This window comes from Crocodylus porosus, unplaced genomic scaffold (genome assembly GCF_001723895.1).
Source record: "Crocodylus porosus isolate Cpor-Errol unplaced genomic scaffold, CroPor_comp1, whole genome shotgun sequence".
In the NCBI taxonomy this organism is placed as follows: Eukaryota; Metazoa; Chordata; order Crocodylia; family Crocodylidae; genus Crocodylus; species Crocodylus porosus.
The window spans coordinates 17,514,710-17,530,372 of record NW_017728943.1 but is presented as its reverse complement, the minus strand read 5'-3'; the positions used below and the strand labels follow the sequence as shown (position 1 = coordinate 17,530,372).

General features: G+C 46.9%; 2 protein-coding genes across 8 annotated transcripts in view; one reads left to right on the top strand and one right to left on the bottom strand.

Moving 5' to 3' along the window:
• Positions 1-3,064: 3,064 nt before the first annotated feature.
• The window catches only part of LOC109319317 (natural cytotoxicity triggering receptor 3-like), a 19,416-nt gene continuing 6,817 nt past the window's right edge, over positions 3,065-15,663 (bottom strand). The window contains exons 2-4 of one of the 2 annotated variants that reach the window (XM_019548794.1): positions 6,951-7,394; positions 5,067-5,217; positions 3,065-3,200 (exon numbers count right to left, since the gene is read on the bottom strand). In XM_019548794.1, coding sequence (XP_019404339.1) covers positions 3,191-3,200; positions 5,067-5,217; positions 6,951-7,394 — 605 coding nt within the window. In that variant the 3' untranslated portion in view covers positions 3,065-3,190. The remainder of the gene's footprint in view (positions 3,201-5,066; positions 5,218-6,950; positions 7,395-15,663) is intronic. The other variant, XM_019548795.1, reaches the window with a different exon arrangement.
• Positions 13,968-15,663, top strand: part of GRAMD1C (GRAM domain containing 1C) — a 113,757-nt gene continuing 112,061 nt past the window's right edge. For 3 of the 6 annotated variants that reach the window (XM_019548788.1, XM_019548787.1, XM_019548785.1), the window contains exon 1: positions 13,988-14,033. Coding sequence is in view for 1 of the 6 variants with exons in the window: in XM_019548786.1 (XP_019404331.1) it covers positions 13,977-14,033 (57 nt within the window). In the remaining 5 variants the exon portion in view is untranslated. Of the gene's footprint in view, positions 14,034-15,663 lie in introns of all 6 variants that reach the window. The other 3 variants (XM_019548786.1, XM_019548789.1, XM_019548793.1) reach the window with 2 other exon arrangements.

Sequence of the window (15,663 nt, the reverse complement as noted above, 5' to 3'; positions counted from 1 at the left end):
GCTGACTTCCTGCCCTTTGGGCAGGGGGCTGGACTCGATGATCTCCCGAGGTCCCTTCCAGCCCTAATGTCTATGAAATCTATGAAAAAAAAAGATCAGGCTTGCCGCTTTTTTTTCTCCTTTTTGTGGAGCCTGCCTTCCTGAGGTGCTGAAAGACTGCCTGCACAGGCTGCCTGCACAGGCCCTGAGCCGCACAGAGGACAGTACTTTGCTCCACAGCTGTAGGGCAGCAAACTAAAACTCCTCAGAGGTGTTTTAGTTTGCTCTGCCCCAAAGTCATGTAAGGCACATTACACCGCCAAACAGTGACAGCGCATAGGGGGTGCACAGGGGTGCCCCTCCTGCAAGTGCCGGCTGGGGAGTGGGAGTGCAGATGAAGCACTGTGGCCACTTTCGGGAGATCCATAGCCACTTCCTGGTTGTTGCGATTGGCCGTGGCCCCTCCCCTCCCCCAGTTGCTGACTGGTCCCTGGGAGGGCACGTGTTCCCCCTGACTAAGGTGGCACCAGTTGCCCATGCTGCCAAATGTGCCAAATGTGCTAATTCCAGTGGCTGGAATTAATTGCACACTACGCACAAATGCCAACACCATTAAAGTGGTGCAAGAGCATTTAACCAGCTTTAAAGTGTTGTGCACACATGCCCCTTGTTTTCATCTATACATGCCCTTTGGAAATAGATGGGAGCCCTGAATTATTGGTTTTAATTCCTTCCCCATGGGATGATATACCATCTGTCAAAATGGGTCAGTCTTGAAGTACAACATGCATTTCTTTCCTGGAGATGGGAGGTGAATCTGTATCTGCTCTGTCTTAACTGTTACTGCTGAGAGGGAGAAGGGACCTCCTGCCTCTCATGGAAGTGGAAACTTCAGTTTACTTCTGGAAGAAGTCCTGTCCACTCCAAGAAATTATCATTTATAAGGCTTTTGTCTTTGAAAGTAGTGGCCAATAATCTCTTCTGCATCTTCCTCTTCCACAGGGTGGAGAATCTCAGAGGTGAGAGGAGAGTCACATTTGCCATTTTCTACTGCAGGGATAGTAACTGTTTTTGGCTTTTCCCAATGGCTGCACAGAATGCTGGACTCACCAAAGCATATTGCCATGTTTCAAGCCTCACCTGCTTTACACCTGTAGCAGTGTTCCCTCTGAGCTGCGCAGCATGCACAGCCGCGCAGGTGTGCTCATGCTGTGCTGGCAGGCACGCCTGCGCAGCTACACACACCATGCAGTTTGAGAGAATGCTGGCCTATAGAGATTTTGGTGTATCCAAGACTGGCTTAAGGAATGCTTAGCCTGGGGCCAGCATTATTTATGTTAAAGGAATCAATAGAAAGCTTTATCTTTCTTTTTCATTTTTTTTTAGGCTTATATTAAAATGCATTTGTTTTCTGCTTAAGTCCTCTCAGTATGTGAAATCAACACCCAAAAGGTCAGCAACCTACAGCCCATGGGCTAGATACATCCTGCAAAGAGACTGGATCCGGCATATGGTAGCATGGAATCAGTGGCACTTGGTGGTGGGGGCACACCAGTTGAAAACCACTGCCCTACAAAGCCATCTCTGGTCTATGCCAAGGGCTGCTTTCTTGGTCTCACACCCCCCAGTGGAAGCCTCCACTTAGCTTTGCTACCAATTTCCATCACCAGCAGCTATGGGGAGCAGCAAGAGTAAGTGGAGGCTGCAGTAATGGAGCAAGAGAGCACCCCTCAGCACAGAGTAGAGAAGGCTGAGATGGCCATTTGTCACTGTAGAGGGGGTGGGTGGCACATGGTAGAGAAATGCATGAAGCATGGCAGAGAAGGTGCCTGACCTGAATGACCTGAATCTGATTCAGATCCGCTCCATGTACCACATCAAGGTCCTGGGAAGGATCCAAATCGGATTCAGTTCATTTAGACTCAGCTCCTTCAAATTTGCTCCTTGTCACATGTCAAGGCCTGGGAAGACTCTGAACATGCTAAAGCCAATTCAGATCCTTTGTGGGCCCTGGACACAGAGTAAACCCAAAGGAACTGAATCGGGACAGTGGGTGGCGCCCCCATGAAGGAACAGGGAGGTACAGTGCTGCAGTGTGGCTCTGCCCATGTAAATGCATAAGGAGGCAGGCTTGGCACCACTGGGAATCACCTTAGGAGGGGGAAGGAGCAACCGCCAGGCCCAGTCCTGCCAAGATGCTGGGTGCTGAGGGGCCACGGCTGCCCCTAGAGTTGGGGAAGGCCTGGGGCAAGAGGGGAGGCCTTGCAAGCCCCATACAATACCTAGCACTTCCCCCCAGGTCCTTACAGAGGCACCACGTTAGGTTCTGTAAGGCTGGAGGCACTGGGTGCCTCCCAGGGGCACTGGGTGTTGGTTGCAGCCAGGCTGGGGGTGAGTTTTAAACTGGGCTGTGCCAATGTTCTTGCTGGTACCAGCCCTGCAGTGTCCTGGCTGGAGGGTCTTGCCTCTCTGCTTAGGGTCAGACCAACACTGCACTGGGAGCAGGAAGGGATTTTACTCCCACTCAGACTAGTGCAGAGTGAGTGGGGTTTGCCACCTTCTGCAGTGGTGCACAGCCTCTGCCTGGGATCTCTTGAGAACCTATTCACCACCTCTGCAGCAACAGGACACTGGCTGCCATAGTCCTCCTGCCTTATGTGCCAGGGGTGATGCCTACTACTGTGTGAGGGTGGTGGCATAGTTTCTGGACATGGGGTTTGTCTGGGATAGTTTGCACAGGGCTTGGGCTAGGTCCCTGCCAGCCCCCCTATAATTCTATGCCAGGCAGGTAACACAGGGGGGTCCTAGCTGGGAGGAAAGTATGGCACCAGCAGTGCCTCACAATGTTAGGACACCATGATTTGAAATATAAAATGCTGCATTTAAAATATGAAATGCTGACAAAGAAAGATATTTGATGCATCACATAAGAAATAAACCCCAAGCCTTCAACACCTGTAGACTAACTAGCCAGGATTTATCTGGTAATAAAATAAACATTTTATGAAAGGCTATTTTGGTTCATACTACATGAGGAAGTTGATCACGCTGCTTTGTAGGTAAACATACCAAAAAGGGGTACATGTACTGAAGCAAACATTTTTATTAGAGAATATGGAGACCTCATTTTGGTTTACAGAGTGTGGTAAGTTACTACATACAAGAATGATTTAGACTTTGGATCTTCTGGTGTCTTCTGGAACCATGCAGTTCAAGCTATGCTGTGCCAGAAGAAAAGGAGAGAATGAGTGAGTGATGCAGATAAAGCACAACAGAACTAAGTCATCTACACATCCAAACTTTCATAGGTGTCTCATGGGTAAACAGCTTAATGGAATCTGGGTAGCCATATAGTTTGGAAAGGGAAGTCTTTTAGACAAAAGGAGCTGCTGCTAGGGGAGATGTTTGTGGAATCAACCTGAAACCTTATGCACCTCAGTGATGATCAAGTAGGCGTCTTGTCCTACTAAATGGAAATTTTAAAGAGCAGGGTGTGTGGGCATGAGTACTTTCCACTAGGTGGCAGTCCTACTTTGGAGGAAGCTAGGCAGCCTCTTAATAGCTCATGTGTAAGACCAGATTTTCCTGAAGTTGGTGCCACGTTTTCAGGGGGTCAACACTCACAATTTGGCCTGGAATTCCAAAACAGCTAATTCCTCATTATACATATAAAGATTTCCAAAAGTGTTCAGTTCCCAGCAACTCCCATGATGAATGTTTCAGGTCAGCTTGGCTCTTTGGAAAATCCATTGTTTTTGTTGCCTAAAGGGGAACTGAGGTCTTTTGAAAACCTGGACCTCCATTTCTTTTGACCAGTGATTCTAACTGAAGATGCTGCAGCACCCTGAGGTGCCTTTCAAAATCTTTTCAAAAAGCATTGAAAAGCACTGCTTTAGACAGTAATACAGTAGTGACCAAATCATAGCTCATGAGCTATGTCCAACTCCCAGGCAGAGGCGAAGCATAGGGGGTGCATGCGAGTGCTCGTGCACCCCCTGAGCATGGCGGTGCACCCCTACAAAAAGGCGCCGCCAACACTGTTGGCAGTGCCTGCGGATGGTCTGCAGGTAGTCCATGATTGCCCCTGGATGCTGCTGATGCTGGCGGTGCCTGCAGGTGGTTGCCAAGCCATAGTCAGCACTCACCACTCCCACCCCCACATCAATGACAGTGCTGGCAGTGTCTGTGGGAGCTCCCTGCTCACCACCACTGGGCTCCCGCCACCATGCTCCCACCACCACTGGTGCAGCTGTGCCTCCCCAGCCACCGTTCATGCTCCCAGGCAGTTTAAATACAGCTCCTCAAGAAAGAATAGTAGTGAAATACAATTAAAATCTTTTTCTCTGTGTTCATTCATTTCCTAATTTCAGTTTTCAGCTCATTCTTTATGCTAAGAAGGCATCTAACAACACATAGCTGCTGAAAGTGGGACATTGCATGCTGGTTGTTCATTCTGAGGTCAGTGCTTTTCTAAAGTTGTGCATCTTGCAGCGCTTGGCTACATCAAGATTTCCATTTGTGGCTAGAAAGGTTAAGTAGTTTGGCTGCCCCTGCAATAATATGTTCTCTTGTTGTGTTAACTGAGGATGGTAAGAACAATTATTCAGAATAGATGGGGTTGGAGAGAATACAAGGAAGGTGGGGATCTTTGACATATGCTGTTCAGAAGGATGTGCTACAGGATAATCTCTCTGCATGCCTGGTAGGGGAATGATATGCTTCTATGTACATGTTTAGTTATACTTAGCGTAGGCAAAGGACTGTAAAAAGCAGATGGTGTGGGTGTTAGGGTGCATGGTTGACAGTCCAGAGGCTGCAAGTTTAAGGCTATAGCAGATGGCCTTATGGCATGGGCCCTGTCAGATTCCACTGAACTGGTAAATATTACTTAAATACTTTGTCACATAAGGCCATGAAAAAGGAAAGGATTGGATTTCATCATGACCTCTTAGTCTTTGGATAAGCAAATCACCTGCCCAACCTGAGGCAGGTTGGGGTCTAACATTTACTAGAGCTGTAAGAATACTTTAGGTACATATAACATGTTGCCTACATTTATGGGAAACTTGTTCTGCACATTCACTCACTCTTGCCTACCTTGATGAGGTCCTTGTTCTAGGCAGAGGAAACACTTTCTTAGCTGAGGAGTTAAAATGATAATCAGAACCACCACACCTCCGATACCAGCTGCCACCACCCCAATGATGGTTCCAATGGATTCTTCTATACCAAACAATCCTGGAGGGGTAAAGGCAGAGAGATGTAAGACATGCTGAAGAGGTATCTGCAATATAGAGCAGTACAAAAGGGACCATTGGGATGCAACTGTTTACAATAGCCTCCTGCAGAAGAGGCTGCCTCCTGGGATATGATTATATAGCTTTCTTGATGGGCAAGACACTGCAGGTCTCTACGGGGAGGAGAATATATTATGCTTCAGATCAAATTGATTTGTTTCAGTACAGGGCAAGAGACTGCAATACAGTACAGGGACAGTGTATTGACCTGCAGTTCATGCTGATTTATTTCTGTGCAAGAGGTGAGAGTGAATCATGATGCTGATTGCATTTACAGGAATCATCCCTGTATTTTTCACTCATGTCACATAAACAAAAAAGAAATACCTGGCAATATTTTGAAACCAACTTTGTAACTTGACTTCAACTCTCAAAAGGAGAGTAAAGATCTGCATGCATCTGGGGACTTGCAGACATTTGCTACCAGATGTAATGATTCCACTTTCTTAGAATGCTCCCCATTCTTTAAGATAAGTATCTGCTTCAATGAATGCTTTGCTGGATCTGAGCCTACAGGCAACAGAAGACACTTTCCAGCAGGTAAGTCACCAGAGTTTAAAGGCCTTTGCCACAGGCCTGACTTACTATTTTTACCATATGTCGTGTAAAAGTGAGACAGAAAGAAGGCAAGATTTGGGAAGAGTAGTATCAAAGGCCAGTGAGAAGGGCATGGAGTAATTAAATAAAAAGGATTTCTTCCAGCAGCCCCAGGGGAGATAAGAACATAGGATTGAAATTAGTTAAAATCTCAGGCAGGTCTTCAGCAAAGAATGTGTTCACAGTGAGATCTCTTACTTTGTAAGTGAGAAAAGCACCATAGCATGGGGCATTCAAAACTCAAGTAGGCAAAGGTAAGGGAATAGCTTAAACTGCAGCTCAGTGGTTTGCTCCACAGCTTGGCCAAGAGGTAGACAAGCCAAGCTCATAGGCTCTTTTCATCTCTAATATTATCCAGTTCATTTAGGAGGCCCAGATCTGTGCTAAGGGCATGTGTTTACATTGCACTTGGTGAAACCATTGAGAAGCAAACTCCGACCACTTAGTTTCATGTAATATGCATCAGATCCTGAAAATGAGGCAGTTCAGCCACCCTAAAGCAGCCCTGAGTGAATGAGCTACTTTGTTTTGGGTGTACTTATTGGCATTGTCGACATGTAGGGGGTGCACGTGAGTGCATGTATACCCCCTGAGATTGACTGTGCACCCTCTGGAAGTGCCAACCACAAAACTGGAAGTGCACTTCCAGTTTCGCCGCTGGCTTGGCAATCGGCTGTTGTGGGACCCCAGTGATTAGCAATCTGTTGCCCTCTCAGACTTGGGAGACACCAGTCACCCACGCTTACTGGTGCACATTCAGGGCTGATCTAGGGCAGGTGCATTGCCTGAGTTCCAGCCTTTGGGGTGGGTGAGTGGATGGGGAGTGATTTTCAGTGACAGTACCAGGCTCAGCAGAGAGTTGGTGTAGACAAGCCTTCAGGACCAGATTCCACTCCACGTATTAGATGTTATTAAGTATCTAAATATGATCCTATTCTACTCTGTTCAAGTCCCTGAAAATCTATGACCAATTCCTTCAGCTCCAAGCCAAAATGCTTGCCTGCCCCAACCATCTGCAACTGCACAGATCAACCCTGAAGACAGGAAAACAGAACTGGAATAACACAAGAGCATTACCTAGTGCTCTCCTGATCCTGAGTTTTGTGCCAGTCCCTGTCAACACCTTCCCACTGGAAAGCATCACCTGGCAGAAATAAATGCCATGATCACTTGTTGTCACATTGCGGATAGTCAAGGAAGCATCCCCTTGGGTTAAGTCCCCACTCATGAAAACCCTGGAGTAATTAGCCAAGATGGTCACATTGTTCTCCAACAAGTCCCTGGATCCCTTTTCATCCTCTTTGTACCACTTCACCATCAGCTTGGCCAGGGAAGGACCCCTCGGACTGTGAAACTGGCAATTTAGGACCACGTTTTTTCCCTCTTTGGCTTTTTCTTTGGCTGGAGTCTGAGTCACAAATGGAGGCCATGGCTCAGGGATAGTCACCACTGGAGGCCGCTCTGTAGTGCGTGCTGTAGCAGGAGAGGTGATGGTTGCATCTCCATGAATAACACAAGCAGCTGCATATAAAGAGAGAAACATGAATGGCGTTAAGGCTGACAAATAAAAATTAACTATGTAGTGGTTCCCTCCCAATGGCCACAGCAAAGGAGGGCATAGACTGGAGCTTGAAGGTTGCAACTCTTGTCATAATATTGGCCCTTTCCTGGCCCTCAGATTCCTTGTATCTGGACTGGCCTTTTTCTGTTCCTTCTTGATTTCTTCCTAAAGGTCTTGAAAGAGGAGGGTCAATAAAGCCTTTTATTCTCTGGTTTTGTGAACCCTGTAGGGTTTGGTTGATGAATCTCCAGACGTTTATAATGGGTTTCCACCTGGAAGTCTCCCATCTACTCCATTCTTCCCTTCTAGGAAGCTCTGGGGCCCCATATTCTTTGCTAATTTATCTTGAAGAGCACAGGGGCCCCTGCAGAGTCAGGAGAAGAGTAGAGCTGGTTGTTTGGCCGGGGTGACTGTCTTAGGTGTGCAAATAGTCTTAACTCATACTTACTTACTCAGGTCAAAATTTTAAAACATGAGTGCCTAAGTCCTTATTTAGGCTTGATTTTCAAAAGGGCTGAAGTTTATTGGACCTGGAAGGCACTTGGCACATTTGAAAATAAGGTCACTCAGGTGTCTAAATAGCCCTAAAAGCCTAACTTTAGGCAACCATTTTTTGGAAATCTTGGCCCAGTGCTTCCAGCAGATAGGCTACATTTGTGACCACGTCTCTATTCAAATGGGTTTGAGGCTGAATGTGGATATTTCACACTTCTAGGGTTCTCCCTGTCATTTATATTTAGATACATTATCTTCTTACTCACTCTCTCACTGGGGGAACCCTATTTTTATTCAGCCGATGTACATCAGACAGGGTACAGCATTCAGCAGAGATGCTGAATTAGCAGTAGTGATCTACTCATTTAAAAAATATGCAGGTGGAGTGGCCAGTCTGTGAGAAAGGGTCTGGTGCAGTAGTGATCTTGCCAATTGCATCATGGCTCTTAGCATGGGCTTTCAGGTGGGTTTTCCAGCCTGCAGTGCACTCCTGGCTGTTGTGGCTAGACTGTTAGCTAGCTCAGTAGAAACCAGTATGGATATTTCTATGCTACACAGCAGTCTATACCTAATGGCAGCAAGGAATCCTAGAATCATAAGGAAGTAGGGCTGAAGGGGACTGCCACAGGTCATCTAGTCTAACTCCCTGCCTGAGGCAGTTTCTTCCCTATCCAAACCATCCCATACAAATCCATTGTCTAAGCCAGTGTTTCTCAACCCTTTAAGTAGCAAGTACCCCCTAACTTCTGAAAATTTTAATAAGTACCCCAACATTCAATTTGCCAGGGGATTTTATATTTACAGACTAATGTGTGCCATATGTTGGAAGAAGGGCTGTGTCTATAAGGCTGTGATATGACAGATGTCTGATCTGGTGTGGGTAGGGTTGCCACCTTTTACACCAGGGGTGCACAACTCAAGTATGTACCTGGGGTAGAGGTGATGTTGGCCAAAGCTAGGAGGGCTGATCACCAAATCATTACTGGGGAATTTAATTTTTTAAATTGCACCAATTTTTTTGCCATAGTTTTGACAGGAAAAGAGGTTGAGAGAGTGTGTTGGGGTACCCCCATACCCCCTGCCTGTTTCTTGCGTACCCCCCAGGGGTACACATACCACAGGCTGAGAAACTATGGTCTAAGCCATGGGTGGGCAGAATGACAGATGTGGCTGGCAGCCAGACTCCATTTCCCAGCAGCCCCTGCTCATGTGGTTCCCAGCTAGTGTCTACGGAAATCCTGGGGGCGCTGGGGGCGCAGGGCTGTGACCCTGTGCTGTCACAACCCTGTGTTCCTGGGGTCTCCACAGAGACTGGTCAGGAGCCATGTGGGCAGGGCATGCAGCTGAGTGAAGAGTTGCTCCAGGGTTGGCTCCAGGGTTGGGATCTTGCAGCAGTGACAGCAGGGCCAGGCTGGGGCAGAATCATGATGTGCTCCTGGCCCTAACCTCCTAGCAAAACTACCCAGTGAACTCTGACACAGCGCAAGACATAACACACAGGGAAAGTAGGGGGACCACAGCAGACAATGTCCTGCTGCTACAAAGGTTGTTAAAAATCTGCTCAAGAGACTGTAGGAAGAGGGTCATGCCCCTCACTACGGAAAAAACCAAAAATAAAAATCCCAATCCATACCAATCTGACCATGGAGCAAAATTCACTCCTGGCCCCAAATATGGCAGTCAGTCTAACCCTGAGCAGAGGGGCAGGACCCTCTAGCCAGGAACCTCCGGGCTTAAGTCTCAGTAGGAGCACTGGGACATGCCAGTCAAAATTCCATGCCTTGTCTGCAGCCAACACCCAATGTCTCTGAGGAGGGCTTAAAAAACCCCCTGATACAGTAACAGGAGGGGCAAAAATTCCCACCCAGCCCTATGCAGCAACAAGCAAAGTCCAGAAGCTTGGGAAATGCCCACGTGAGAAGGAGAAGAGAGACCTGGGAGAATGAACAAAGGAGGGAAAGAAAGAGGAGAATTCAGCCAGCTAAAAGAGGCGTGCAAATAGGGTTTCCGGCCCATATAACTGTAGGTGTCCCATTTACAGGTCATGGTATGATGAAAAGGACATGGCTGGGAATCAAATTGGTATTTGTCTGACAGGGAGATAATTACTAATTCTGACATGACAGCCCATTTGCTGTCTCCTTCAACAGCATAAACTTTGGAAACCTGCACTGTACAAATAGCTGACACTATTTTGACAGCTGGCACCTTGAGAAAATGTGAGCAAGGTACTTAAAAACACCATCAGTTTTTTATCTATTTATTAACAAGGCTCGTGATAGTATCCTGGGCAGTGTTCAAAACCAAGAGAGGGGCAACATTACCCTACTGCTATTCACATATGCAAGACAGGCTTGTAGTCGAGATTTAAAACCACACTTCCTCCAGTGGTTGCTAATCATAGTATCCCACAGTTTTGAGCAAGCGGCAGCTGAGTGCTTCTCATTTCTGAAAATAAGCCCGGTCTGAGGAAACAAGAGGAATATTTTCCCTCTGCAATACCTCAGTAGAAGAACAGAATGGGATAGTAAGCACCAAAACCAGACCAAATTAAAGCCCTGATGATCCACAATAAGGGGTTGAGAATAAAATGTTAAGTTTATCTTTTTTTCTTAAAATAATACCAGTCCCCACAATAATCAACCTTTAAAATGTCATGGAGTACAAAATACCGTACATAAAAGGTTCAGTTTGCCATTGTCTTGAGTCTTGTCTTGCCATTAGCAGGGACTAAAATGCCATCAGGCTGACTTGGTACTTTACACACATGGTTATGTGGCTGCATGTAGTAGTAAACGAAGACCTAAAGTACAAGACACTGAAGAATCAAAACTGTTTTTATCCCTTTGCAAGCATTCTCTTTGAACTTCATCAGACACCTGCACAAAAACACTGCTGCATTTACAATAATCATTATTATTCAGTATTTGTTTCAGGGTGGTACAGAAGGACTGTGGTCAGTAATCAGTGCCCCTTTGTGGCATTTGAACAAATTAAGGTGAGGTGAAATAAGGTAGGCCTTCGCTGTTTTTCAGCTGCTCTGCAGTAACTGCCTATGTGCATACTACAACTGGAAACCTGAAACTTGTAACCCACTGTTAATGAAAGAGGACTAAGATACGGTGGCTTGGCTTCCACTAACTGTGGCATCAGAGCAGTGGTTCTCAACCTTTTTTTGTACCAGCACTCATTTGTAAACATTGATGGCCAATGCAGTAAATAGTTTAAGAAGAAAACACACAAGTATTTTGGCTACAAAATACATATTACACACTACAAGTTAAAGCAGCTCAACAGTCTTAGTTTTAAGACAGAAATCAACATCAGCAGGAGAACATTAACAGAAATATCAACATGTGGCCCTCCATTACTCCCACGGGACATTCCTCATTGTGCAATTTGCATGAAGTAGATTGCCAGTGTCCCTCACTATTGACTTGCAGCTTCCTGGCCCTGCTGGTGCCCCACAAGTCTCAACCCACAGCCCCCTACCCTCCAGCCCCACTAGTGCTCCTCACTCCTGACCCACTGCCCCACCCCCAGACCCAGGCTCTGGCCCACCCAGTGTGTAGGGCAAGGGATGGGAGTGTGAGGTGGGGACAGGGGGTATATGCCCACAGTGGGCATGGGGCTGCAGCCTGGCCAGACCAGCACAGGCAAGAGCTGCGCCCATGGCCCTGCAGATGGGACCTGGAGCAAGGCGTCAAGACTCATTGCTGCCACCACTGCCAGGACCCTCGTGTCAGCCACGCTACTATCAGTGTGAGGAGTAACGGATGGAGGAGGGCTGTGCTGCCCTCACCTCCTCCCACCGCCAGCCACTTGCATGCTGGGCTGCGACTCTACCATGCCATCATGGCCTGGCCACCACTGCTCCCCTCGGGCTGCCTGCGCTGCCTACCTCCCCATCTCCCCTCTGGGTTACAGCCACGGCCTGCGGGGAGTGGTGGCAGAAGGAAGCAATGAGGGCAGTGTGGCCCCCCACCTCCTGTCCTTAACTCCTCTTGCAGTCTCACCACCCTATAAGCCCAGCTGACTTCTTGCCCCTGGGGCAGGGGGCTGGACTCAGTGATCTTCCCTTCTATCCCTAATGTCTATGAAATCTATGAAATCACCCTACTCTGCCCTCTTGCACCAGGTCCTGTCTGCTGGGCCACAGAGGCAGCTCCAACCTGCGCAGGTTCCACCAGGCTGCAGCTCCATGCCTGCTGTGGGTGCACAAAACTGGGGGGCGGGGCACAGCCCCCCCCACACATCATCTCTGTGGGTCTTCCCTCTTCTTCCCTGCCACATAGGCTTACTCTCTACACTGCCTGGCTGCCAACAGCAGGTGTGTCCGTGCACATGCATGTGGTGCCTCCTGCCTAATCGCTCTCCTCCCATTTTCCCTGGGTCCAAGCAGCCCCCATAAGGGGAAACCCATGATTTCCCACATTTTTGTCCTTTAAAGGAGAAAATCCATGGTTTTCCACGTTTTTCCACGATTGTTCACAACCCTTTCATATATTCTTGCAACCCGCTTTTGGGTCACGGCCCAAAGGTTCCGATATACTGAGATAGGCTACATGGAGCAGCTGATGTGTAGCAAAGCCTCGCCCCCTTGTGCCCAGCAGTAAATTGTGCAACTTTGCCTTAAGCAGCAGGTAAGAGAGAACTCGTGGGTTCAAAGACAGGGAGAGCACAAGCGAAGAGTACAAATTGCTAACTGGCTACAGAATCTGTTTGCATTTATAGTGTTGTGCATTGCAATGTGCTTTTCACATTGCATCCGAGAGCAGATAGATGAGAGACATCACCAACAAAACTTGAGTGGGACAGGCATTTTTTGACAACATTTTTCACCAGAAAGATGTGTTTCCTGAAACTGCAGCTTTGCAAAGGAATGGAGTAGTATAGTACTACCATTATACTCTTTTCTCAAGAAGGATTTTTCAGGTCCCAGATGGAATTTTGGTCAAAATACAAAAAGGACAGAAGAAGCTCTGACCCAGAACTGCAAATAGGTCTGGGCACTCAGGTGGGATGTGGGAAAGCCATTGAAACTTAGAAAGGTAGGTGTGAAAGAGAACTCATGAGGTTGTCTAGTCTAACCCTGTGCTCAAGAGAGGATTATCCCAATATAAACCATTCCAGACGTCTGTTTAGCTAACTTACTCTAAAAACTTCAAGGATGGAGATTCCACAATCTTCCTGGGTAACCTGCTCCAGTGCTTTGTCTCCCTCATAGTGAGAAAGTTCTTCCTAGTATCTATCCTAAACTTCCCTTGTTGCAATTTAAGACCATTGCTCCTTGTCCTGTCCCCTGCAGCCACAAAGAATAGTTTGTCACCCTCCTCTTTATTACTATTGTTCAGGTATTTGAAAACTGTTACAAAATCTTCCTTCATTCTTCTTTTATCAAAACGAAATTGTCCCAGCTCTTCCAATCCTTCCTTGAAAATCAAGGTTTTTAGACATTGAACCATTCTTGTCTCTCTCTGCTGCGCTCTTCCTAATTTGTCTGCATGTTTCTTGAAAAGAGGGACCTAAAACTAGACACAGTACCCCAGGTAAGGGATGTGAGTCCCTGCACCAATGATGTTTAATTATCTGTGAAAGGTCTCACCGGTTCAGGAAGAGATGCTGAGACTCGCCTGTGGCCTGGTGCCCTCCCCTGAGATGTTGGGAGAATGGCAGAGCAGGCAGAGGTGGGAACCTACATATCTCAGGTGTGTGCCCATCAGGCCACTAGCCATGCTAGGGTACCTCTCTCTATCCTAAAAAACTTCAAGAACTCTTGGGTTTGTCAAATTGTGGAATGGAACATTTTTTTAGGTCTCAAAAATTTCTGCAGGATAGGAAAACCTGATTCACTCTAAGTGAAATGCCTTTGAGGTGGTAGCACTAACTATAGCAAACAGCACAGACACAGTCCAGCAGTGGACTCCTGGCTGTCCCATGGGAGACAAGAGACACATGACTCCACTGTAGCGGGTGTAAAGGAGGACACAGACGGACCCCATGGCTCTCTCTTGCTCTGGGATTGATTAAACAGCCTGTACAGCCTCATGCTGCCACCCAGGATGGCTGCTGTGTTCCACCCCCGGAGCAGCTGCATTTCAGTGGTAAGTGGGTAACCCTTATCAACACACTCTGTAATCCTCTTTGGTGTAAAATGCATTTTCTGGCTGAGAAAAATATTCTTCCTGTCCTGAACTGTAACAGTTTGCTGTGAAACCAAATTTCACTGCAGAGCTCTGTGTCAGGGCTGAGATAGCAATCTTTAAAATATGGTTTCTAAAATGCTTTGGCATGAGAGGCATATTCTCCTTCACTTCCTGCCCCAAAATGTCGCTTAGCGTTTCTGTGTGCTAGTAGGACTAGGCAGCTGCCACATTCCATCCCAAATATTGGCTGCATTTCACTGGTGGATGAAAAGATTCATCTATAGCTATTTCGGAAAGTTTAATAAACACTTTGGCATCTGTTACATAAACACTGGATACTTCCTACTGTTATTATTACTACTGCACTACAATCTGGAAGTTATTTCAGTATTTTCAGTGTTATTCTGACCTTTAATATATACATTTGCTATGTCAACATTGTTATGTTATAAGAAAATTTAATGGGCCAGTAAGGCAGTCCTTTTTGTTTTTTGTAGAGTTGCATTTGGGCATAATTAGAATGACTTGCAATAGGACCAGTGCCCCAGTCTCTCTCAATCAGGGGTCAGCAACATTTTTGGGCAGAGTGCCAAAAACACCCACATCCTCAACCTATACAATTTTGGCATGCCAGGGGCAGACAGTGGGGGAGCCATGAGCGGCCCAATACTTGTTACACCAGCACAGCCCCAAACCCTTCCCGGCCACCTGCCCTGAGGCACGTGTGTCAAGCAAAATGCCTTCGCGTGCCACGCTCTGGCACTTATGCCAGGGGTTGCCTACCCCTGCTCTAAATGGTTCCATGTTGTTCTGATGAGGTTGGTGGCAAAATGCAGGCATGAGTTTTAAGCCTGTTCTAGTTTTGTGCCAAAGGCCACCCCCAGTTACCCCAGCAGTAAGCAAGTATCTGGCCATATGACCTGTGGGAGCAGGTTGGAGGTAGCCAGAAGTGTTGCTAGCTGTGGTGTGTGTTAATCATATTTGTCTGATGAGCTATTGCATTTGGGAGGATCTCTGATCAAAGGTTCATCTCCCAGTATTTCAAAGCTATAAATATAGGCATCATAATTATTAGATTTAGCGTCTTATCGTCTCTTCACTGCCAAGAAAGGGAAGGAACTGAAATGCATGGGGCTGACCGAGAAAGACACCGAAAATGGAGAAAAGAGATCTAATGCAAGTTCTCCCTTTTATTTCTACTGGAACTCCACAGAGTGCCAGCACCAAGTGTTAGAACGGGAGCACGAAATGTTCAATGAAACCAGGACTGCAGAGATGTTGGGAAGATGAAAGGGAAGGAGGGGACAGATGCAGTCATGGACATGCTAAACAGCTGGAGTTCTTGGAGTTTGCTTTCTCTCATGAAGCTGAAGTTAGTTGCTTATTCCCAGTTCCTTACTCCCAGTTCCCTATTCCTTATTCCTAGTTCCTTATTCCCAGTTCCTTTACCAAAGCTCATCTAGACCCAATAAAAGCTTGTTATTAGTGAATTATACATCCTAAAGAGAGAGAATTTCATTAGCTATGCATATATACCAATGAATACACATGAGTGACTGGTGCCTCTTGACACCAGTCAGTGACTGGG